At 41.7% G+C, this 24,399-nt stretch overlaps 1 protein-coding gene across 1 annotated transcript in view; it reads right to left on the bottom strand.

The window, feature by feature from the left end:
- The window catches only part of LOC144678766 (ATP-binding cassette sub-family A member 13-like), a 222,462-nt gene that overhangs the window by 134,024 nt on the left and 64,039 nt on the right, over positions 1 to 24,399 (bottom strand). Inside the window, exons 14-19 of the mRNA XM_078538645.1 lie at positions 17,980 to 18,292; positions 15,380 to 15,494; positions 13,050 to 13,379; positions 11,975 to 12,044; positions 9,916 to 10,050; positions 7,900 to 8,052 (exon numbers count right to left, since the gene is read on the bottom strand). Coding sequence (XP_078394771.1) covers positions 7,900 to 8,052; positions 9,916 to 10,050; positions 11,975 to 12,044; positions 13,050 to 13,379; positions 15,380 to 15,494; positions 17,980 to 18,292 — 1,116 coding nt within the window. The remainder of the gene's footprint in view (positions 1 to 7,899; positions 8,053 to 9,915; positions 10,051 to 11,974; positions 12,045 to 13,049; positions 13,380 to 15,379; positions 15,495 to 17,979; positions 18,293 to 24,399) is intronic.

The following is a 24,399-nucleotide window of genomic DNA, read 5'->3' on the forward strand; positions in this document are numbered from 1 at the left end:
ACAGCAGGAAAGGGAGATAAGACTGAGTACTGTAGGGAGATAGAGGCAGCCAAGGCAGACTAGAGAATAGTACTCCCAACAGGTCAGGGACCATCTAGAGAGTGAAAAGGCTGGAGAAAACCAGCAGTGTTTGGGTTTGAAATGCAATCAGTTCTACATGCCCTATCTGGCTTCCCATAGTCATGTGACTATGCCATGAGACAGTCTCTCTGGAGGCTCCCATCCTGAGATCAGTTCAATAAAGACCTACAATCAGAAAGCACTGTACTCTTTAAACAGGAAACATGGTGTTAGAAGTGGGATAATGTGGAGATGATGTGTCGTATTGAATTTCCTAATCCTTTGTGAATCAGCTGAATTCTTCACTCATGAGCTGAGGGCCATTGTCACCCATCACAGTTTCTGGAATGCTATACTGACTGAAGTCTGCTTTCAGGTATTCTACTATTTTTCCTGTCGTCGTTGAAGTCAGCTGGTCTAACTCCCAGCAGTCAGAATAGCATTGGTGGTGGAGAGAGTGAGTGTTTGTGGATGAGGTGCCAATCAAGTGGGCTGCTTTGTCCTGGATGGTGTCAAGTTTCTTGGAGCTGCACTCATCCAGGCAAATGGAGAATATTCCATCACACTCTTGTATGTTACGTCCAGACGATGTCTCTGTAAATGAAGTAACATTCTCTGCAGACACTTTGGAGCAGATATTAGCGGGTTTACTGAAAAATGCTTTGAAGTGGCTTGTGGTCAAACACCACTGCTATTTCATCTCTCCCAAGCAGGTAGTGATGAAAATGCTCACAAGCAAAAACAATAGTCGGGCACTCTTTGTCAATCTGAGTGTAGCTTCATTCCATTTGTGTTGATACCCTAGATGGAAAAGCTGTCTTTGCTGGATCAGAGTTGCTGCCAGACCTGTCTCGCTGGCGCCACACTGCATGATGACTTTCTCATTGACATCATAGAACTTCAGCACTGGCATTGTTGTCACTAGTTGCATGATTATAGTGAACACTGACAATGTTAGAAATGCAGGTTCCTTTAAGAACAAACCAGGACAAGTTTCAGAGTGAATTGAAAGCAGGTGATACTCATTGAACCTTGAATTTAAGAGCTGGGTCCTGTCCCAGGTGGTTTGCCTCTGGACAAGGAAAGGAACCAGAAGGGAAGAGTGGAAACTGGTATTTGTACTAAACTATAGTTTAACAATAAAACAATTGTGATTCACAGAATGTCATCTGCTGCCTGATTCAGCAAATGGATATCCACCTATTAGACAAATGCTGTTTCTTGTTCTGTTCTCCAATGCCACTGCACATCCTTGGCAGTGAGCTTGTGTAATGGTTCACATTCTGATGACAAATGAGGCAAAAATTTTGCTAAATAGTTCACAAATCCAATAAATTGTTGCACTGCTTTCACATCTGTTGGTCGCTGCATACGAACATACAAACTAGGAGCAGGAGTAGGCCACTCGGTCCTTCAAGCCTGCTCTGCCATTCAATAAGATCATGGCTGATCTGATTGTAACCTCCCGCCTACCCTCAATAACCTTTCACCCCCTTGTTATTCAAGAATCTATCTAGCTCTGCCTTAAAAATATTCAAAGACTCTGCTTCCACTGCCTTTTGAGGAAGAGAGTTACCAAGACTCACGACCCTTTAAGAGAAAAAAATTCTCCTTAGCTCTATCTTACTTGAGTGATCCCTTATTTTTAAACCATGATCCCTAGTTCTAGATTCTCCCAGAAGAGGAAACATCCTCTCCACCGAGACCCTTCAGTGTCTTAAAGTTTTGATCAAGTCACCTCTTACTCTTCTAAACTCCAGTGGATACAAGCCTAGCCTTTCCTCATAAGACAACCTACCAATTCCTGGTATTAGCCTAGTAAACATTCTCTGAACTGCTTCTAATGCATTTACATCTTTTCTTAAATAAGGAAACCAATATTGTGCATAATACTCCAGATGTGGTCTCACCAGTTCCCTGAAGCATAACCTCCCTACTTTTGTAATCCAATACCCTCGCAATAAATGATAACATTTTTAAAAATTTTGTTCATGGGATGTGCATGTGGCTGGCTTAGCCAGCAGTTATTACCCATCCCTAATTCAAAGGGTATTTTTATTTTGAGAGTCAACCACATTACTGGTCTACATATGGCTTCATCTGGAGATGGCCAGACCAGGTGAGGACAGTAGATTTCTTTCCCTAAAGGACATTAGTGAACCAGATGGGTTTTTACAACAAACAATGATTTTTTTTTTCATGTTTTCATTGCTCCAGATATTTATTGAATTCAAATTCCACCATCCACCATGGCAGGATTTGAACCCAGGTCCCCAGAGCATTACCCTGGATCTCTGGATTACTAGTCCAGTGACAATATCACCATGCCACCGCCACCCCCGAGCTAATTCTATTAGCTTTTCTAATTACCTGCTGTACGTGCATACTAGACTTTTTGTGAACCTCAGAGTTCTGCAATCTCTCACCATTTCGATAGTATGTTTTTTTATTCTTTCTGCTAAAATGGACAGTTTCACACTTGCCCACATTATACTCCATTTGCCGGGTCTTGCCCACTCACCTAATCTATCTATGTCACTTTGTAGCCTCCTTTCATCCTCCTCACAACTTACTTTCTTACCAATCTTTGTGTCGTCGCTACTACAACTCTCACCTTGTCAGGATCCAGACAAAGTCCTTTTGCTGACAGTAAAAGACCTATGTACTTGACTTCAAGCACCTTCAGTTGTAATTTTTTCTTGTTCAGCTTCAGGTTCATCTGGCGAGCTCTCTCCAGCAGTTGTATTAAATTCTGATCATGGTCAACTATGGCTTCTTCCACTGTCTCTCCACATCCATAGACTAGCAGCTCATCCACTATGGCTTCCACTCCGGGAAGATCACTGACTATCTCATGCTGTCTGCATTGATATTCTTCTGGTGCTGTGGAAATGCCAAACGACATGCACAACCATCTGTATCTCCCAAACAGCGTCCAGAATGTAGTTTCAAAGCTGCTGCTTTCATCCAGCTTCACTTGCCAGTTACCATCCTTCGCATCTAGGGTAGTGAATACCTTTGCCTTGGCAATTTGTGGCAAAATTCCTTTGATGGTGAGATCTCTTCAGAGATTTATTTAATTCCTTTGGGTTTAAGCATACTCTCCGCTTTCCAGGTTGCTTCACCGCTACCATGTTGCTAATCCAGTCTGTAGGAGTTGTCACTTTTTTGACTATTCCCCTCTTTTCTTGTTTTTTGGACTTGACTTGAGGGCAGCTGGAATTCTTCTCAGCAGCTGCTGAGTTAGTCTTACACGCTCACCTACTTCTAGACGATATTCTCCTGGTAGACACCCCAACCCTGTAAACATATCTTTGCATTCCTCTAGGATCTATTCTACTGCCAATGGTTTTGTGTGCTGTGACATTTTGTAAACCTCTGTTGGCACTCTCAGGGTTACCAGTCCAAGCTTTCAACTTGCTTCAGGTGAGATGAGTGGCTATTGTGTCCCATCTATGATCTGGAACTCTAAATCTTCATTTTTGCCATTGCATTGGGCTCTCAGATTAATTTGCCCTCTTGGTTTGAGTATCGTGCCATCATATAGCCTCAACTCTACTTTCAAGGTTTTATTTTTGGATCGCTGTGTTGAGCCACTTTGCACAGGTCTATGAAGACCATGATGTCGCATGGCGCACCAGTGTCTATCTGACACTTCTTGTTCACCTGATATGCCCCTTCTGCAGTCATCATTCTAACAGTCACAAACCATTTATCAGCTATAGACTTGACGGAACCAACCTGTTGTATATAGTGCTTCAACAGACTATCTCTCCATCGGCCATCTGTACAGGCTTGTTTTGCTTCTTTCTTGCCAAACACTTGTTTGTGAAATGATTCTGCTTCTTGCAGCTAAAACGCTGTTTACCCGGTTCTAGACAAGCCTTATTTTCCTTTGTGTGATGTCTCCTGCAATATTTGCATCCTACCCTTTGTCTGTGATTGCTCTGCTCTTTCAACCTAGAATGTCTTTCAGCATAACTTATCTCCTGGTGCTCTGCCATACGTTTTACAACTTCCGCACTTCTCCACACGTCTATCATTTTCTTGAGTGTCAGTTTCTCACCTTTCAGTAGACTTTCTCTCACCAAGGGGTATGAATAAAACTAATCTATCCTTAATCAGGTCATCTTTTAGTTGTCCGAATTCAAAGGATTCTGCAAGCTGTGTTACTGCAGTTTAATACTGTTTAATAGTTTCCTGTTTACCTTGAGCTCTAGTGTTGAATGCATAGCATATATATGTAATATTCACTCAGGTTCAAAGTGTTCATTCAAGGCTTTTAAAATCTCTGCCGTCTTTTTTCTTTATTCATCGGTTAGATTTAGAGTGGTATACAATTTGTAGCAGTCCCTCCCCAGCAATTTTAGAAGTGTGGCTACTATTTTCAGTTTTGGCTTGTTAATTAAATCTGTTGCTAGCTCGTAGTTTTGCAATTATGAGTAGAAAAACTACCAATGCTGTTACATATCGCCTTTCATTTTGGCAAGAGCTGGGAGGGGGAAATTTACAGCAGCCATGGCCAGAATTTTTCCATCAGCGAGTTGGGGGCGGGGCTCGCTCGCCGATGTGAAAATGACGCAGGATGACATTGGGGGGAAACCCCGACGTCATCCCGCCCCATTTAAATATTCAGGAAATATTCAATCAGTTCTACATGTTCTATCTGGCTTGCTGTAACTATGTAACTATGCTATGAGGCAGTCTCTCTGGAGGCTGCCATCTTGAGGTCAGTTCAATAATGATCTACAATGAGAAAGGACTGAAGAAGCACTGCAGTCTTTCAACACAAAACAAGCAGGAATCTGTAAGAGTACAGGGGACCAGAAAGGTTCAGACATCCTACATGGGGCGATAGAACCCGTGAGATTTGGAGTAGCTAGGGAAGAGCTACTGGGACTGAAAAATGCTGAAGCCAGGCCAACAGAAATAAAAAGGGTCAGGATAGAATCCGTGGGAGTTGTGGTAATTAAGAAACAGCCATTTAAATTTAAAAAGCTGAAGCAGGCCAGCAGCAGTAAAAAAAAACTGAGGAAGTTAAATGGCCAAATCCAAATCAGTAGGAGGGCCTGTAAAGTTTAAAAAGGTTGAAGGAAGGGAGAAGGAGATCAGTTTAGCAGATGCCTTCATAGCAGATTTAAATGGGGGCCATGAAATTTCACAAATAGACCAAGAAAGAGTGAGGGTGATGCCCCATTCAGCTGAGGAGCCGCAGGGGAGAACAGTAGGAACTGAACATCCACCTGGGGGCACTAGTGTTCCGGGGGTCTTGGAACAGGTTAGGGGAATGCCCGTTCCCAACACAAATGAGAACCTACCCCAAAGCAGGCAATATTTGTGGAGATTACAAGAGGAATAGCAGAGAAATCCATGGAGGGTTAATCACTGAATAGCAAAACGAAACCAAGTTTTAAAATTCATTAAACGTGAAGTGCCAGACACAAAACCAGAATTTCTGCAAGAGGAAGAAATCCAATTACAGCCCACTAACCTCTTAGAAATCAGATTTGTAAGAATGCCTAGGTTGGAGCAAATAAATTCACAGATTATAGAGGTAGACAACGAGGGGTTAAAACTGATCTGAATAAACCAGATTAGCAATCCAGAAAATTTGCATGTTAAAAGCTTCCATGCTAAACAGCATGAAAGCAGAGCCAGTGAGAAGCACAGAACACCCCTACAGGTAACCACGATCAGATTGGCTGTTACCAGCAATCTGAGAGCTAATAGCCAGGTCAACCAACCAAACCCCTTAGACAATACTTAATCCAGAGTTACAGCAAGGAACAGGCCCAGGGTTACTGACAAAATGATCTGCCGTGCCTACCATCAAAAAAATAAAGCATCTTCTGAACCCTGGGGCAGAATCTTCGGCTCGGCAAGCAGAGGCGGGGCCCACTCGCCAAGGCGCAAAATGACATGGGGTGACTTCGGGCATGCGTCCCGACGTCACCGCGCATCATTTAGATTTGCAGTTCAGCGGGTGCGCAGCCCACCAAACTGTCAAAGGCCTGTTAAAAAGCAATTAAGGCAATCAGCTGAGCTGCCTGTCTAACCTTAAGGTTGGCAGGCAGGCGAAGAGCCCAGGCGGCCTTCGCATTTTTCATGGAACCTCATCCACGGGCGAGATGAAGTTTCATGAATGATTTAAAATTTTCAGAAAAATTTTTACTAATATTAACGTACATGTCCCAGCTCATGTGACGGTTTCACATGAGAGGACATGTCATAAAAATTTTTTCAAACTTTATTAAACTGTTTAAACTTAAAACTATTCTCCCCTGAGGTGCCCGTCTGCACCCGCCCCTGCACAACTCCCCTGTTGGGGAGAAAATTCTCCCCCTAATGTCAGCCTGATCTCCTCAAAGGAAGGCAGGTTTTGTTTGCAACCAATCACCTGAAAGGGAAAAAAAATCAATGTAATAGCATGTTGTCCAGGGCCTAACACAGTTAAGGGTTACCTGGGTATTAAGGACATAGTGGACTAGAACACTTGCAATTCAAGTAAGAGAGTGAATGTTTTATTGGGGATTTTTTTATACCTTGTAATGAAATGAGAGCGAATCTTATTGCATTTCTCGTGATGCAGAGGTGTCACGAGGCTATGCATCTTTATTTTTGAAAATATGACTTTTCAACTTTCAACTGACTGGAAATGATGCAATTTGAAATGAGACAGGACAAAATAATTAAACATGTAAGGCTACCTTTCAAGGTGAAGGTGAAAAAGCAAACAAGACACCTTCAGGGGAGTGTGAAGAGAGGGACATTTGCTATAATGCAAAGACCCATCGAAACTCATCACTGTCTCAGGAAGAGAAATTAAAATGCTAAGTGTGGGATATTGAAACAATGGCTGCCACAGGCAGACCCATCCAAAACCCCTTGGAAATACACAATGGGTGAAGTGAGTCAGGCCAGGCTGCAGTTACTGCAGATAGATTGCAAGTGACACAGGGAGTATCAAGAACATTTTCAGCAGAGAAAACAGGCTGAGAAGCTGCGCCCTCTCCCTCTCTCCCTTTTGGAAAAAGTGTGTGCAAACCAAGATCTCGTAATAATTGCAACATCTTCTACATCTAATCACATCCACGAAACCAACGAATCCAAATCAGCCGCAACATTTAAAAATCAAAGCCTCAAGGACAATCAAAGGACACTTAACCATATATTATTTCAACATTTTTATTGAACTCTAACCTTCCTTATTTCTGATACCTGCGGTGGGAAGGGGGGTGGGTGCGTGTGTGTGTGTGTGTGTGTGTGCGCGCGCGCGTGCGGACGTGCATGCGTGCGTGCGTGTGTGTTTCCACTGAAACCACAAGCACAAATGTGCATCAAACTCACTGTGGCTGGAGACCAGTTGCAAAGGAGTTCTGGCAGTTTCACATCTATATAATGGCCAGAAATGGGAACACTTGCAGCAACAATAATAATTTGCATTTATATAGCAGCTTTAACATAGGAAAAAGGCATATCGCAGGAGTGTAATCAGACAAAAGAATTACGCTAAGCCAAAAAAGGAAATACGAGAAAGGGTGACTAAAAGCTTAAGGTTTTGCTTTTCAGGAGGGTTTTAAAGCAAGAGAGAGAGGTGGAATGACAAAGAGATTTAAAGAGTGCATTCCAGAGCTTAGAGTCTAAATGGCTGAATGCACAACAGTTGATGGTGGGGAAAAAGAATCGGAAATAAGCAAGAGAACAGAGTTGAAGGAATGCAGAGTCCTTGGAACATTGTAGTGCTGAAGTAGGTTGCAAGTTTAGGTAGGAGCAGAGGAAAATCAAGCCTACTGTATCTTTAAATGGATTATCAGAAAAAGAACAATAATTAAGTCTTACCTTTCACATTCATTTGCTCATTGTAGTGGCTCAGATTTTGGGCCCAATAGCCTTCTCCTATCTTTCTGTCAACCCGTTTGGCACAATCACACAGATTTTTCCAATACAAATCTGTAAATGGGAAATACCAAGGCTTCCGAGTTCCATATTTACCTAAAATATGAAATGTTAAAGTAATGCATCAATAATTCATAGATCACAGTGTGTGAACACATATAAGTCCATAGATGCATTCACTGATAATCTCTTAAATAGCATCATACACATGAAAAAATGTTTGAACCACCTTTTACAGTGAGGGGAGGGAAAAAGGAACACAAACATGACTCTTTATTATTACATTATATACAATGGATGTGAATGTTTGTTTTAATGCCTAATTTAAAGTAATTAAACTGAATTTTATGAAGATATTACAGAATGCATAAAGGTGCAAGGTATATACACGGATTTTCAAAAAGGTCTTTGTCACAGGAACATGTTGTAAAGACTGGGACACATAACATGAAAGAGAATGTAGCTGCACTGAGCGATGGCTAGGGGAATCAAAGCAAATAGCTGTTCCTGAACATGAGAGATGTGGGAGTGGTGTGCACATGGATATATGTTGGGATCTCTTCTATTTTCAAATCATAGAAACAATTTATTAAAAGTAGGATCATGTCATACTATGAGGAATGCAGGAGAGTACAAAAATGTAGCAGATGAAGTTCAATGCAGGTAAATGTGAAACAGGACATTTTTGGGGAAAATAGTGAGTACTTTTTGGGGAAAGCAATGAATATCATAAAGAGCGTACTTTTAACAGAATCGAGGAATAGAGTGATATATCACAACAAGAATATGATTAAATCTGTAGAAGACGTTAGTTGGGCCATAGTTTTGAGTAATCCATACGGTTCTTGGCATGACATTATAGGAAGGATATTAGTTCCATGGAAAGGATAAAGAGTTGATTAATTAGAATGCCATAACGATCCAGAGGCTATATAGTTTTGAAGAAATGATTGTAAATTTTGTTTTATTGGAACAGAGAAGGATAGAGAGGACCTAATAGGGGATTCCGAGTAGGCAATAAATGCTGGCCCAGCCAGCAAAGCCCATATCCCATGAATGAGTAAAAAAAATAAAATTATGTAAACTGTAGAGAAGGTGGTCTGTTGTCTAAGTTGTACCAAGAAAGAATAGTTTTGGGATTATTTTTATAAGCATGATGGAGGAAGTTAAAAAATATTTTTTACACACAATGTGCAATTATTCCGTTATGGAATACTTTACAAGTGGTTACTGAGGCAGAATATGGAAGTGTTTTTTATATAAATTTTAAATTTCACTGGTTGGGAGCATCTATCAAGAATGTGGGCATGGAAATTAGTGAGCTCTGTAGGATTTTCTATCCATCAATTTTAATGAACAGGATATTCTGCAGAATTCACTGTTCTCTGCACTAAATTCTTAATGTGTGCTCTATACTGGGTGTGTGACTCCATAAAAATTTACCCTTAGAATACCATTCTAATGGGATCCACATAAATGTTTGAAAAATAATTTAAATATGTATGGAGAAAAAACAGAGAATAGAACTACTATAAACAGATCTAGTTGCAGAACTAACAAAGGCATATACATGGCAGACCCTATAGTCTCCATCTGCCCCATCATTTCTATAACACTGTAATGCATCTTGCACTGTTGGTCATAGAAAAAATTTGACAGACACATATTTGTACATACTACACTACCTTCAATAAAACTCAGCACACAGTTTTGCAGATATTCCTTACTGAAGGCAGTTTATTAAAAGAAAACAACTTGCGGGCATGAACATTCAGTAAGTAGAGTCCAGATCATCTTAACAGATAACACTGGAGCTCTTGTCTTTTTCTATAATTGTGTTGCATGTACTTAAAATAAAAAAATTCCCCTCATTGCACAGTGGAAATCATCACAAATTTAAAAAGATAGATAAGAACAGTGAAGAACAATTATTGTGTTCAAAATAATTGATGTTCATACCAGGGAAGAGATTGTGTAGATACCAGCCTAATATGAGGTATATTGCCGAATCAATGATCATCATCCAGCAAATCCAGGCAAAAGACACATTGTCCCCATCCTCAAGGGTTTCATACATGTTATTCCACTGGATTCCTAAAAAGACCAAACAGTCCAAGTGAAATAAAGCAAGATGCAAATACATCAGCACCTGCAATAGGTATAATTATAGAGAAGCATGAATATTTTGAATTCAATAATACTGTACAAGTTCAATCAATTTTGAAATTAATCAATATAAATCCAGATTCACTTGTTTCAAATCCCTTTTACTGATCTACATTTCAACTTTTGTGCTCTGACTCTGCAAGAGCCTTACTATTTCTTCATTGCATTGAGAAAAAACATCAACAAAAAATAAAATGATAATTTACGCAACATAATTCATAAACATTTTCTGACTACCAAATTACTAGATGCAACAATACTACATTTACAAATCTAACTGTTACAGTTGATTGGAATTAAAGTTATTGTAAGTTTATTTATTTTCAATTGCTATTTAAACTATAAATGGTAATACTATCATGAGAAAATTTGCTGGACACAAGAGCCAACAACATTTCCCCTTAGACATACAATAATAGTGCAAGAATTATGAAATGCTATTAATCATTAGTACATTGGAACAGCTAGGGCTTCCATTTATAACTAAAGCATTCATGACTCCCAAATCATGGCTTTTTCCTATGTTACACATGTGAAGGGAAGATAAGGAACTACTGGACCTTAACATGGCCTGAACAAATTAACATTGCCTTTTAATAAACTTTTAAAAAAATTTTCAGACCACATTGTAGACATAAGAGAAAAGCTAAGTGTCTAGCTGAAAACTATTGTTTGACACTGCTTCATTAATTGATTACATTGTTACTAACAACTACTCACTAGTTAAAAACATAGTATTGATCATAATGGATAAACCACCACCATTGATTTTTATCACGTTATTTATATAAAATATAAAATTAACCTTTTAATTTTGAAATATTTTAAGTATGCCAGGATATTTTAACTTTTTCTCCAGCTTACATGTACCAAAAATATAGATTCCTTTTCAATTAATTCATAGACATAAATACATGCAGGTTTCCCAAATAATTTTCTCTATTGCTGCAATTGCAATGCATTTTTTGAGACTTGTCTTTTGAGGCTCGCTTTAAAAAGATAGAAATTGGCATGGTAAATTCACAGAGATGCAAAGATTTTTCACTCATTAAGATGGAAAATTATAAGGACTGTGAAATTGGCTGAAATGTTGACATGCGCATTTGTCGAGAGTTCTGTTCTTGGGGCACAGGCTTGTAATATTTCTTTAATATCCCTCTAATATTCAGAATACAGATGCTAAGCATCTCAAAGTATAATGAAGTGTGTGTCGAAGTGTTAGCAAGCAGCCCATCTTCTAGTCTTGCATTAATAAATTTGTGCTGATCATTCAACAATCCTTTTGCCTTTGTCAGCAACAATTTACATTTATGTAGAACTCCCCATACAGAAGAAAACATTTGCTTAACCAGGCAGACAAATTAGCATGGAGCAACAACAGAAGAAAATTTGGGGGATTATGGCCACATTCAAGGGGAAGGATTTTGTCGGAGGCTTTTTAAAGCAGGGGATGGGTAACAAGGCAACATTGAGAGAATTGCAGAGGGCAGAGGAATAATCTAAAACCTTCAGATAGTGAAGTGGAAGGATTGGGAGATAAGAAACCAACTGGTGACAACAAATATCACTCGCAAAAATCTTGTCCGGCGAGATCGAGTGACCAACTTCAATGTAAATATGTGTGTTGCTAGAAAGTTAGATCACCTCAAAATGATTTCAGTTTAATAAACAGAAATCCTTTATACTCTTTAAGGTCTTCATTTGTATTAAATATTTAGCAGGCAGTTCAGTTACTTCCTTGCATCAGTCATTTTCAAATGACAATATCCGCAAAATTGTAAAACTCAAATGCATCATTTTATATTTTCCATAGCTTTTATTGTCAGAATTTCACATTTTAAGAGTTTCTTACCTGTTCCATACCCCTCAAAAAGAGTGATAATATATGCTCCCTGGCTGAATGCAGTCGGACACAGAAGGCACTAGACAGGATTTAGATTTTAACAACTATTAGTAAGAGTTTAAAGTGTTAAAATAACAAAACTCACTTAAACATTGGAGATAGAATATTCATGTGTTCCTCAAGATACTATAACCCAGGCTATCAATATGCTGATTGCATAATGTAAATGTGGGCAGAATACCCAATTATATAGGAATTACAACATGGAGACAGGCCATTAGGCCTAATCTGCTGATGCTGCTTTCACTTATCTGCTCTGTCCCACACTCCTTTATTGCCTATTCCACTGACAGCCCATTTAACATTAACATTGTTTCCTATTCAATAACTATGGTAATACAGTCCACAGCCTCAAAACCTGCTGTGCGAAAATATTTTGTCTTTTCCCTGTCTGGCCTCTGAAAACTAATCTTTTCATTTGCTACTCCATTCCCACCCATCACTTTAACTAAACCCTTCTTTAGGAGGTTGAGATGCTCGCATGACTCAATCGCAAGCCTCATACGTACATCTACAGCAAGGTCCTGTGATATCTTTAGGACCCAAATGACATTTTTAGATATCATCTGAATGGGGTATCTGCCATGGCCACCCAACTCAGTAAAACTACGGAAGAAGGGGAGTCCCACAATGGTACATTGTAAACATATCTTTGTGGGATCAGGGAAGCAAGGGCTCTTTTGATGCCCTAGACTCCATCCTGCCTGCCCATCAGCAAGATCCTGCAAAAAAAACCCCTCTTGCTCTTAAATCTATAGCCCTTCATTCCAGACCCCTCAACTAATAGAAACAAACTAATTCCATTTACTCTCTCACATCCTTTCATGATTTTTAACACTTCTGTCACATTGCCCCATGATCTGCATTGTTCTAGTGGAATGCGTCCCATACTTTTCCAAGTTTTTCTTTGTATTTCAAATTTTGTTAGACGTAGCACAAAGAGACATTTTCCATTAGGATATTAATTTCAATCACATGAATAAAAGCTGCAGAAATGTACCAAGAATAAGCTCACACTACTTACAATTAGAATCTGGCTGGAGAAGCTGAGCTGGCTCTGTACAGCCACAAGGACCATATAGGGAAAGAAGGTAATGATGTAGAGCAGGCAGGCACTGAGAGCTGCTGTATTAGCATGGCTGAAAAAGGTAGTAAGCAGGTAGCTCATTGCAATAACAGATACTCCAAAATCCAAAAGATAGAGGAAAACAATGAATCCATTACTGGCTGGAAGAATTTCGCTGGTTTTTAAGATAATGGTGATGAAGGCACTGCTCAGAATCAGGACAATGAAATTGTCCAGAAACCAGACCAAAAAATGAACTATAGGCTTCACTCCCAGCATCTTGGTGTACTGTAGAATAGAAAATGCACTATTAGAGATCTCCAAACATTTATGCTTGGTTATCTTTAAACTGGAAAATACAGCAATGGCAAAAGCACCAATGTTTCCCAAATTTCAACCTGATATTTGCTAAGAAGGAATAAGAGAAATATAGGTTGGGATTTAATGGGCAGGGAGTGACTGTCCGGGATTTTCCGGCCCCGTCGCGGGTGGGACCCGCGTGGGCAAGGCGGTGCCCCAGCCGGAAGTTCATTGACTTACGGCGGGACCAGAAGATTGCGGCAGCAGCCGGCGGACGGGCGGGTGCGGAAAATACAGCCGACTGGCTGGAAAGTCATGGGCGAGCTTGCCCCTGTTGGCCCTGGAAGCCATGACACTATTTTGTGGCTTCCATTCCCTGATGCAGAATGTCCCACCTCTAAGAACTATCAGCCATTCAGAAGGCAGGCAGTTCTTCAGTCGCAGCAGCATCACTGGGAGTGGTGACCACTGCTAGGATTGCAGCCAGTACCTCCTAAACCAGCAATGGCAGCTGGAGAAAACAAAGGTAAGTGTGGCAAGCTAGCCAGGCCTATTCCGGCATGCCCCAGCAAGGGTGGGAGGGGAGGTGACTGAGAGGCCGGTGAGATGATGGCCCTTTCTGCAGGGTGCATGAACAGGAGGGCCCCTGTTCCTGAGCTCAGGCTACCCGCGACAGCCTCACCACATGGCATGGGCATCTCCTGTGACTGTTAAAATACTAGTGGCATTAGGAAGAGGCCCGTAAGTGGCTATTACTTGGCATAAAATTCTGGCTATATACTGGGTTAACAACAGGTTTGAGATAGATTTCCCATGCCTGTCCCAAGGAGACTACGAGTACAAAGGACCATTTGACAAAGCATGTACAATCACTGCCCAGGGCTCAATCAATGCCGCTTGAGTGCTTATATGGCTAGGGTTACGCAGTCTGTTCAGTGTTGGTACCAGTTTGATAGAGAAGAGCTACCAGAATCATCACCTGCAAAGTCCTGACCCTTAATGGGGTCCATGATTTTTTCTTTAATTCGTTCATGGGATGTGGGTATCGCTGGCCAGCATTTATTGCCCATCCCTAGTTGCTGCTAAAGGACATTAGTGAACCAGATGGGTTTTTACAACAATCTGGCAATGGTTTCATGGTCGTCATCAGACAGTCATGCAAAAATCCATATTTTTATTGAATTCAAATTTCACCAGCCACCATGGTGAAATTCAAACCCGGGTCCCCAGGGCATTAACCTGGGTCTCTGGAATATTAGTCCAGTGAAAATACCACTACGCCACTGCTTCCCCAGTTTCTGGCAGTACTAATTTAAGAAAGATACAAATGATTATTAAATACCATGGACTTGCAGCCCTTACATTTTCTAATAAATTGTTTAGTAATTCTGGCCACTTCATGTACTCCTTAAACTGCATTAAATATCTGAAATATATTGCAATATGATAATATATTGTGAAAGGGGAGAAATTGAAATATCTCCAAGAACTTCTGTGAAATCTGCAACATGTTCAAAGATGGGGACCCAAGGTTCATTCCAATTTTGAGATTGGTATCATCTGTAAAAACCAGCAAGCCACCAACAGTTGGATGCTGTGATGCGGTTTGCTGGTTCAGGACTTTCCAAAATCATGAAACATGCTCTGCCCAGTCTTTGCCCAATTTGGCATCCTGAAACAGACATATGACTCCCTAATTAGCATATATGATGGGCCTAATGCTTCTTTTAAGGAGGGCACCCTAGGCATACTTACAGTTTGGTGGGAGTGGGCGGGGTTGGAATCAGGCAGTCAAAATTGTGCCCAGTGATTGTTCCCCCCAATGTGCATTTTGTGCCAATAACAGGTACAAAAGTAACCAATTTCCACCTGTCTCCATTCATGTTTTAGATTTCTTTTAATTCTATCAGCAGCATGTTGCAATGAAACCACAGGTGAGTTCATTGCATTTTAGACAACATCTAGAATCAGAGCTCCTCGTGTCTTACCTCTTCCAGTCGAAGTTGTTTCTCAAATACAAGTTTGCGCACCATGGAAGCCACAGAAATCAGCCATGCCAGCATCATTAATAATGGAAAAAAGAAGCCAATGTTGTTGAGAAACCTGTCAAGAAGGGTTGTGTTAGCAGAATTGACTTATCCAACGAGTTATACAGAATGTCATAATTAGTCCCAAAACCAATGCGGTGGAAGAATTTCAGAATTTAAATTTCATTGCATGAATGAAAGAAGAATCAAAGAGTACTTTTGCTTCTAATAATAATCAGGTGCAACCAATGGCAACCAGCAAGGATATCTTACAAATTTGAACCATGTGGTAAATTGTGGTTACTTTTCATTTCTGTGAATTAAAAGGTAATGTAAAGACAACACTTTCCTCTTCATGCATATGGTAGAAAAATCAAACACTCCAGGTCAAGTCTATCACAGTTAATTTTAGAGTAAAGCTTCCTCTATTCCAGCCAAATAAATTAGCACGGTCTGCTTGCTTAAATGATGGAACAATTCATTTTTTGTAATACATGTTAGCTATGGAAACAGACCTTCCCCTTTCAGGTAGTCAGTGTGAGTATGAAACACTCCCAAGTGAGTTACAATTCATTTAGATGCAAAGTGAAGCTTTCTCTACTCTGCCCCAACATTAATCTCAGAAGAACAGTCCCTGCAGCAGCAATGTACTGTTTTTCATTTTGAAACTGTTTATCCTGTGGTCTCTCTACCAGTTTTTTGGATAATTTCAATGCAGTCACCAAGTCTATGCCCATTAGGGACTGGCTTGAAGTGTCCCAATTCATTTTATACTGAATTGTTACATCCAGCAGACAGGGAAGACTTTCATTACAAAATTTTGGATTGGATTTGAAAGCTCAGTGACTAGCCTAATGTGTTATACAGACACAGATCAGACCAGGTTCTAGGCACCACATTTTTGCAAGAATACACAAAGATTAGTTTTATGAAATTGCATTCTCAGTGGCAATCCACACCCACCAAAGCACAAGAATGAAAAACTCAGACATACTTCCCATGATTTTCAATTTTAGAGAATATGCCTATGGTTCCTCACGAGAGCACCTTAGGATTGAGGTTCCTCACTAGCAGTCCTCATTCATAATATCAGCCCACAAAGCAGATGTTGCTAAAAGCAGCTGGAGACACAATTCATCTCAGATTGGTTCATCATTCATAGGCTCTTGTGCACTTGCTTTATTTTTCTCTTGTGTGTTTTTTGTAATCTTTCCTCGGTGTATTTTCTTGTTTACACATTTAAAAAGTACCGTTATTAATAATTTAAATAACTGTTTGCATGCTCCTGAGCATCAAATCCAAATATTCCTTTCCCTTCTTGTTTCTCTTAATCTTTCTTCATTGTATTTTAAATCTCTTTTCATATGTTAAAAAACATATCACAACATTTTCATTGTGCCAGAAGGAAACTCTCTAAATATACAGTACAAGTCCTCACATTAATGGACAGAGCACAAAATGCTTTTACCACAGGTAATTTTTGAACTACTTAATCAGTCAGGCAACGCCCTTACAAAAGTAAAATACTAACGCTGTAAATCTCAAACAAAAACAAAAAACAGTGGAAATATTGAGCAGGTCTGGCAGCCTCTGTGGAAAGAGAAATAGAGTTAATGTTTCAGGTCTGTGACGTTTCATCAGAACTGAACAGAAACATTTCCGATAAAAAGTCACAGACTGAAACATTAACTCTGCGCTGAGTTTTATGCTGCCCCCCGCTGGCAGGATTGGAGAATAGGTGGCTTGTAAAAAGCATGGCCTACCTGCCGCCTACTCAGCTGCCCTGACCTGTCTCCAGTTTTATGGGGGCAGTGGAGGTACCCTTGGGTCTGTTGAGGCCCTCAAATGGCCAACTGCCTCGGCCTGCCCCCACTGCTATTTTACCCACGACAGGAGAGGCCCACATCAGGTGGGTAGCCTGGCAGCTTTACAGGGTGGTGTCTGGCAAGGGGGTAATCTCCTTTGGGGGTCCCCTGTGCCCAGCAGGGAACCCTGTCACCAAGGTCTTACCAAGGTTTAACCCTTCACCCCTCATGTCTCAACCCTGGTGCCCACATACCTCATTCCCATTGCTGGGGCCTGTTAGCGTGGCCCTGGTAATACCCTGGGCTTATGTGAAGACCGGCCTCCGTAAGCTCGTCTTGTTCGGGGACAGCCTGTAGTCCCAGCAGTAGCCACTGCTCGAACCTGGTAGGACTATGAAGCAGCTGGCCAATCCGATTGGCCAGAACCTCTCTAAGGCAGGACTTCCTCCTGCGATAGGGACAAAAGTCTTGCCTTAAGTCAATTAGCACTGCTCCAAGCATTAAATGGCTTCAGGGCAGCCGGCTTTATCATGGTTGGCTCTCCATTGATATTTTAACTGGGGGACATTGGCAGAGAACATGGCACCTTGTAAAATCCAACCCTCTATTGCTCTCCTTACAGACATTCAAGACCTGATGAGTCTGTCCAGCATTTTCTGTTTTTATTTCAGGCAGCACCTTTGTTTATGGCATTGATTTATTGTATGTCATGCAGTAATGAAACCTAGGTGTTAAGGCTCTGTGCAGCTTACTTACTGATCATTGATGTGGCAGGGAAATGGCATTGCTTGCACCTGTACTGCAGGGTTCGGGACATCTTGACCAACTTGTAGTTCAATGAATGCTCGCTCAATCATATCTTGCAATGGAACAAAGATACGATTGTAATGGAAACTGCCTGTTGGCAATTTTTGGGGCTGAGATTCCCACTTGGGATTTTCCAGTCGATCTGTTGGCATACTGTGGAGAATGTTTGTTCTGATAGTGTAGCTCACTTTAGATAGAAGTGGCGAAGACAATGACCGTGTCTTTTTCGAGGTGTTGTTAGTATCAACGTCAAACAATACACCTAGAAAGATAGTAAAGCAACTCATCTTTATTAATGTGATCCAAAGTTTTTTTTCTCATATCAGCTATGGCTACACTTTATACGTTTTTTTTAATCTAGTTAGAAAATTTATGTTGATAATCATCAGTCATAGTTACATGTACTCGCAGATTTGGGATATCAGAATAATAAATCCTTTCAGTGCTCAGGTACACAGTAAAAGCCTTCAGGATGATTTTCAACTCCTGCCTATCTGGTTCTCACTTGAAGAATGGGCAGCCAGCAGTTGAAAACGAAGCAGGACCTCAGCCATCCCTTTGATGCCGATGATTTTCCTGATACAACTTTAAGGCTAGCCTGTAAATGAGCAAGCAGCCCACCCAGTAAAAATGTGAAATAGGTAAACTCTTGCTCAAATATGCACATCAGTTATTGGACCCAGAGTGCAATTTTCATGTACAAACAGAAAGAGCTTATTGTAGCAGATAGAGAGCAACAGTTGGAGGCCACTTAGAGCGTGGTCCAGGATTTTTTTAAAAATTCTTTGTGGGGCTAGGAGGAACAGGGTTGCTCTTTCTGGACTTCCTCTGGCCAGAGGCGTAACTGTTTGAATTTCAATCAGGATCACCAATCCCTGTCACCTCCCACCCTTCCAGGCTTATCCTGCTGTCTGACTCAGTGTGGGAGCCTTTGCACACCAATATTCGCACAAGTGTAACTTGAAGGCCACTGGGATACAGACATTGTACCAGTGATTCTTCCAATTTTCCTACATTCACATGCATATGGCAATAATTAGTAAATTATTTTCAGTTCACTGATATATAAGGATAAAAACTTAAAAATAATGAGGCCTTTAATTTCTTGTTCACAATTAAAAGGCACATAATTACAATATAATAGTAATCTATGAAAAATACTTTTCATATGATAGTATATCAAATCTATAAGGCTTTCAATTGTGTGGTATTGGAGGATATGAACAATGGTAGCTGACTATAACAAGCTAGATTTCAAAGGCTGATCTTAATGTATTCAACAACAGCAATATGCACTGATATAGAATGATATAGCACCTTTATCGTAGAAAGTACTATCTCAAGACACTTCATAGAAAATTTCACAGCAAGGGCAGAATCATCCCAGATTTGCACTAAGTGCAGTAGCGGGAAGGAGAAAGGGAGTTTTATCCGCTGGCCGCAATGGCGGCTTTTCATGCCATGTCATCCTAATCCCGCCTCATTAATTATGCACTCCTGAGAAACACGCCATTTCCATGGCAGGCAGGCCCTCATTCACTTGTCATGCCTCGGCGCTTCATCACGCCAGGCGCCATACGTAAAGTGCAGCCATGCGCACACCTCTTAGTGATTCCAGACAAGGACAGCTGCATGGAAGGCATGGCCTAAAAGGTAAGAAGACTACAGCCCCACAGTTTAGTGACGCATCCCTCATGCACCTTTTGGACGACGTGCAGGCCTGCCGTGATGTCCTCTACCCCCGCTCTGACTGCAGGAGGGACAGTAAGATGACCAATCCAGCATGCGAGGCAGTGGCAGTGGTGGTCAGAGCCAACGCCCTACAAAAAAGGGGACAGCAGCTTAAAAAAGGTTGAATGGTCTCCTCCATTCCGCCAGGGTAAGTCACTCTTCTCATCACTCTCAACTCGCACACTCACAAACCCATCACACATCCACAGGGCTGTCACTGACTGCTACTTCAAGGGACATCACCATTCACTCTCTCATCCACACCTTCATTGTCCTCATCCCATCTGTGGGACCACTCACCATTCAAACAGGCCAGTATACTTATCATTTGGCCTGGCAGGCATCTTGCTTATACTGTCTCCATTTCTATTCATGCAGGACAAGTTTGCACACAACAAGAGGGAAATGTCACAGACTGGTGGAGGAATGCCTGAAATCAAGGTCCTCACATACTTTGAAAATAGAGCCATTCAACTGGCCGTCGAGGATCTGGACTGGTTCTGTGCAGACAGTGAGGTCGGCAGTGCTATACCAAGTGAGGAACCAGTAGTGCAACATCAATCAGGCAACAATGCTGTGAGTAATGTGTCCTGTTTCACAGGCCACTGCCATGCACCAATTATCTCTCCTTGTTTTCTCAGGCACATCTGGGCAACAGCCAACAGATTCCATGACCCAGAGCCTCAGTCAAGCCCTGAAGAAACCTCTGAAGTGGAATCTGAAGGCAACTTCATTGAAGTCCTGTCACAGCGCTCACCCACACCCTCCACCAGTACAGAGAGACACACCTTGATGGGACTTAGCTTTAGAGTAGCCTCGGGATTACAATCTGGTGAGCACATCACATTGTCTGATCCACAGCAGTTGGCAGCAGGGACTTCCTCGGTCTCCGACACTCAGAGGACTGCTGGAGGCCAGAAATCTACTCAGCCCGAGTCAGATGACGAGCCTCTGGACTCAGTCATGTCATAGTTGCTGGAGCTGCAAAGGGAAGCTAGGGACAACAGGAAGGGATGTCCGCTGCACTCCTCAGATTGCAAGGCACGATGGAGGAGTCCAACCACCTTCTGGCTAAGGTGACAACGCTGGCATGTCAATGCACTGATGTCACACTGGTAGGCTGGCGGCCACCATGGAGACCTTGGCCCAGGACATCACTCCTGCACTGCTGTGCGGGTTGAACTCCATCACTGACGCGATAGTTGGCCTCCAACAGTGTGTACATGATAGGGCCGCGGGGCAGCTCAATCTCACTCTCGGACCCCTGGCCCTCAGATACCTGCATGCTTTCTTTCAGTGACAACCAGGTCCCTTTGTACACCAACATTTCCCAATCTATCACCATTTAAATAACACTCTGCCTTTCTGATTTTCCTACCAAAGTGGATAACTTCACACGTACCCATGTTATACTGCATCTGCCATGTATTTGCCCACTCACTCAACTTGTCTAATCTTCCTTAAGTCTCTTAACATCCTCCTCACCAGTCACATTCCCATCTAGTTTTGTGCTGTCAGCAAATTTGGAAATATTACTTTTGTTTCCCTCATCCAAATTATTGATATATATATATACATATATATATATATATAGTGAATAGCTGGATTCCTGTGGTACCCCACTGGTCACTGCTTGCCATTCCGTAAAATACCCATTTATTCCTCCTCTCTGTTTTCTGTCTGTTAACCAATTTTCAATTCATGCCAATATATACCCCCAATCCCATGTGCTTTAGTTTTGCACACTAACCCCTTATGTGAGACTTCATCAAAATCTTTCTGAAAGTAAGAAAACCATACATTACCATTACACTTGAGTGGACATGGGTGCCTTTCTTATTTTTGAGATTTGCACATTTTTATGAGTTATTGTGTACATAAATGATTGTTGTTTTCCAAATATTATTCAGCTGCATTTGTTCATTAACTGTGTGCGAATGTATGGATAAGGATTCACAGTATGCTCTAATTTGAAACTGTGATTGTGTGTGTCCTTCCAATTGACATTAATTGGCTCAGTAACATTGCTGATACGCGGCACTGGGGTTTATGTCATGGAGCCGCGTAGAGAAGGTGTCACTGGCCATGAAGCGGATGGAGTTTGAGAGAGTCAGCTAATGGAATCTTCTGATGATCAGAGCTTCCTGTGTCTCACAGCCATCAAGACCTTCCCTGGGACCGGCTTGGCCAGTTGCTTGCTGTGATCACCCTCCTACTCCTCTGACTCCTCATCAGAGAACCAGCCTGTCTCCCTCATTTCCTCTTCCAACAGGGTTTCCCCTCTCTGGAGGGCCAGGTTCTGCAGCACACAGCAGTCAACCACCATGAGGGAGATTCTGGTTGCTGTGTATTGGAGTGATCCAGCTGATCTACCCAGGCATCAGAATCTCACCATGAGCAATCTGCTCAATGATGGACGGTGTCATTGTGTGGCTTTCATTGTAACAGCACTCAGCTTCTACCCTAGCGCTTTGAACTGGAGTCATCAGCCATTTCTTCAGGGTGTATCCTTTGTCTCCAAGCAGCCATCCATGCAAAACGTCCAGGCCCAAAACATTCCCGGCACCTGGGGGTATCTGAGGATATATGAATCATGACTGTTTCTCGGGTACCTTGCTACACACGAACATGATTCTTTGATTGTGGTCACACACAATCTGCACATTTATGGAGTGGTATCCCTCGAGGTAGATGAAAGCCCCTGGCTGCCCTGCTGGTGCTTTGATGGCTACAGGGTACAATGAATGATCCCTTATACCCGTGGGAAGCCAGCCATGGCTGCAGAGTCTCTGGCTCCTTCCAATTGACTGCTATTGTCTGCAGTGAAAGAAATATTTTGATTTTATGCCTAATCATGGCATCAATGAATAACTTTAAGCAGTGACGTGCTGCAGGCTGAGTGGACCCATACAAGTCTCCAGAGGCGGCCTAAAATGACCCGGAGGCAAAGAAGTTCAGGATGACTGTTTCTTTTATTACCACAGGCATCAGGTGGCCACAAACATAATTGGAGACTATCTCAGGCCCAAGCATGTCACATAGTAATGTGACAGTCTCTCATGGAATGTGAAGTCTGTGAAGACACTGTCGCTCTGACATCTGAAGATATGATATTCACACCCTGTAAACATGGTTGGCAGGGTGTGGCCTCCACATATATCTGAGTGCCTGCTGCTGTCTCCCCTCCACAGCCCCTCATTCCGCAGCAGCTTGCCCATCCTAGCTCCTGCACCTCATGTCACTCCTGTCCCTAGATAGCTGGCCTCCTCCTTCTCCTTTGTCCCCCCCTCCTCTCCTCCTCACTGGACAAGGTACCTCCCACAGGATATGCAATGGCCATAGGGGCACCGTTTCTTACCACAAATAGTGCAGTGTTCAAAGATGACCAGAGCACCAATTTTTTGGACCCTCCCCTGAGGGTTATAGCCCTGATTATGATCACAGGTTTATAAACAGCAACAATCTCCGGAAGAAATACCTGTCAACAGCCTCCCCTGCTAAAGTCAGACATGGACCCACCTCGAGTCCTTTTTATCTGCCTCATCTTGAGAACAAGAAAAAAAAATCGTGCTTCCCACCATGCATGTTTCATGTGCATGCATCTTATTATTGTGTCAGGAACGTATTATTGCAGTCAATTGACAGTTAGCTAGATCAAACAGCCTTTAATTAATAATTTCAAAATGGCAACCAGGCTGCTGATTTCAGAGCCTGCCTGTCTACTGTATCATTACAGTGCTTGTGCGGGGCCATAGCACTCCCACTTCCACAATGTAAAATTCAGCCCAGGGTGTTGCTTAGAAAGTGAGATCATTAGTGTAGCTCATCAAGGTAACTGGGTTTTAGTTAATTCAGATGTTGTCCAACAATTTTGGCCTTGTGAATTTAGATTCTCTACTAAGATATGGTAATCAAAGAATGAGCTTCTAAACATTCATTGTACCGTTGTCATAAATACTCGTGAATCCAGTTATCACAGCTGTACTGTAATTCATTCCTGTCAAAACGCTGACTATATTATAAATTTATTTCATCCTCATGACTTGTTGCCTAATTTTCTCAAGATAAACAAATATAAAATATGTATAAGAAGATAATTGCTAAACCCTTAAATTTAGTATATTGTTGAAACTGTTTGAATGTAGTGGCTGTTTTGCAGGCAAAGGAGAGCTTTACAATAACATACGTCTCCCTCATCATTGTACAATGAAGCCCATCCTTTAGCTGCATCTCTGATCTTTACAATGAAGGTAATTTTCATCCCCTATAGAAGCATGCACAGCATCCTAAGATTTCAGCACTGTAATTTAGTGCTCTTAAAGAAAAGCCCTTAAATTATTTTTGGTAGTTTGCCCCTAGTGCCGAACTAAAGTGCTCTCATACTGCACTATATTTACTTTGGCACTTCTACAACATGTTTCAAGCTGGCTTGACCATGGGCACAGAGAGGCTGCTATTATTCGTTCAAGGGCTCTTTTGATTTCAAGATCTGTGGCTTCTAGAAGTTGGACATTCAGACATGGCTTGCTCTCTGGTACTGTGATTTATACTGGTTCAGTGGGTCATGAGGGTACTTAAGTGTTGTCATCATGAGAGATGGCCTCATGGGCCATTCCTATTGCACAACATCCCCCCACT

This window comes from Cetorhinus maximus, chromosome 3 (genome assembly GCF_964194155.1).
Source record: "Cetorhinus maximus chromosome 3, sCetMax3.hap1.1, whole genome shotgun sequence".
Taxonomy (NCBI): domain Eukaryota; kingdom Metazoa; phylum Chordata; class Chondrichthyes; order Lamniformes; family Cetorhinidae; genus Cetorhinus; species Cetorhinus maximus.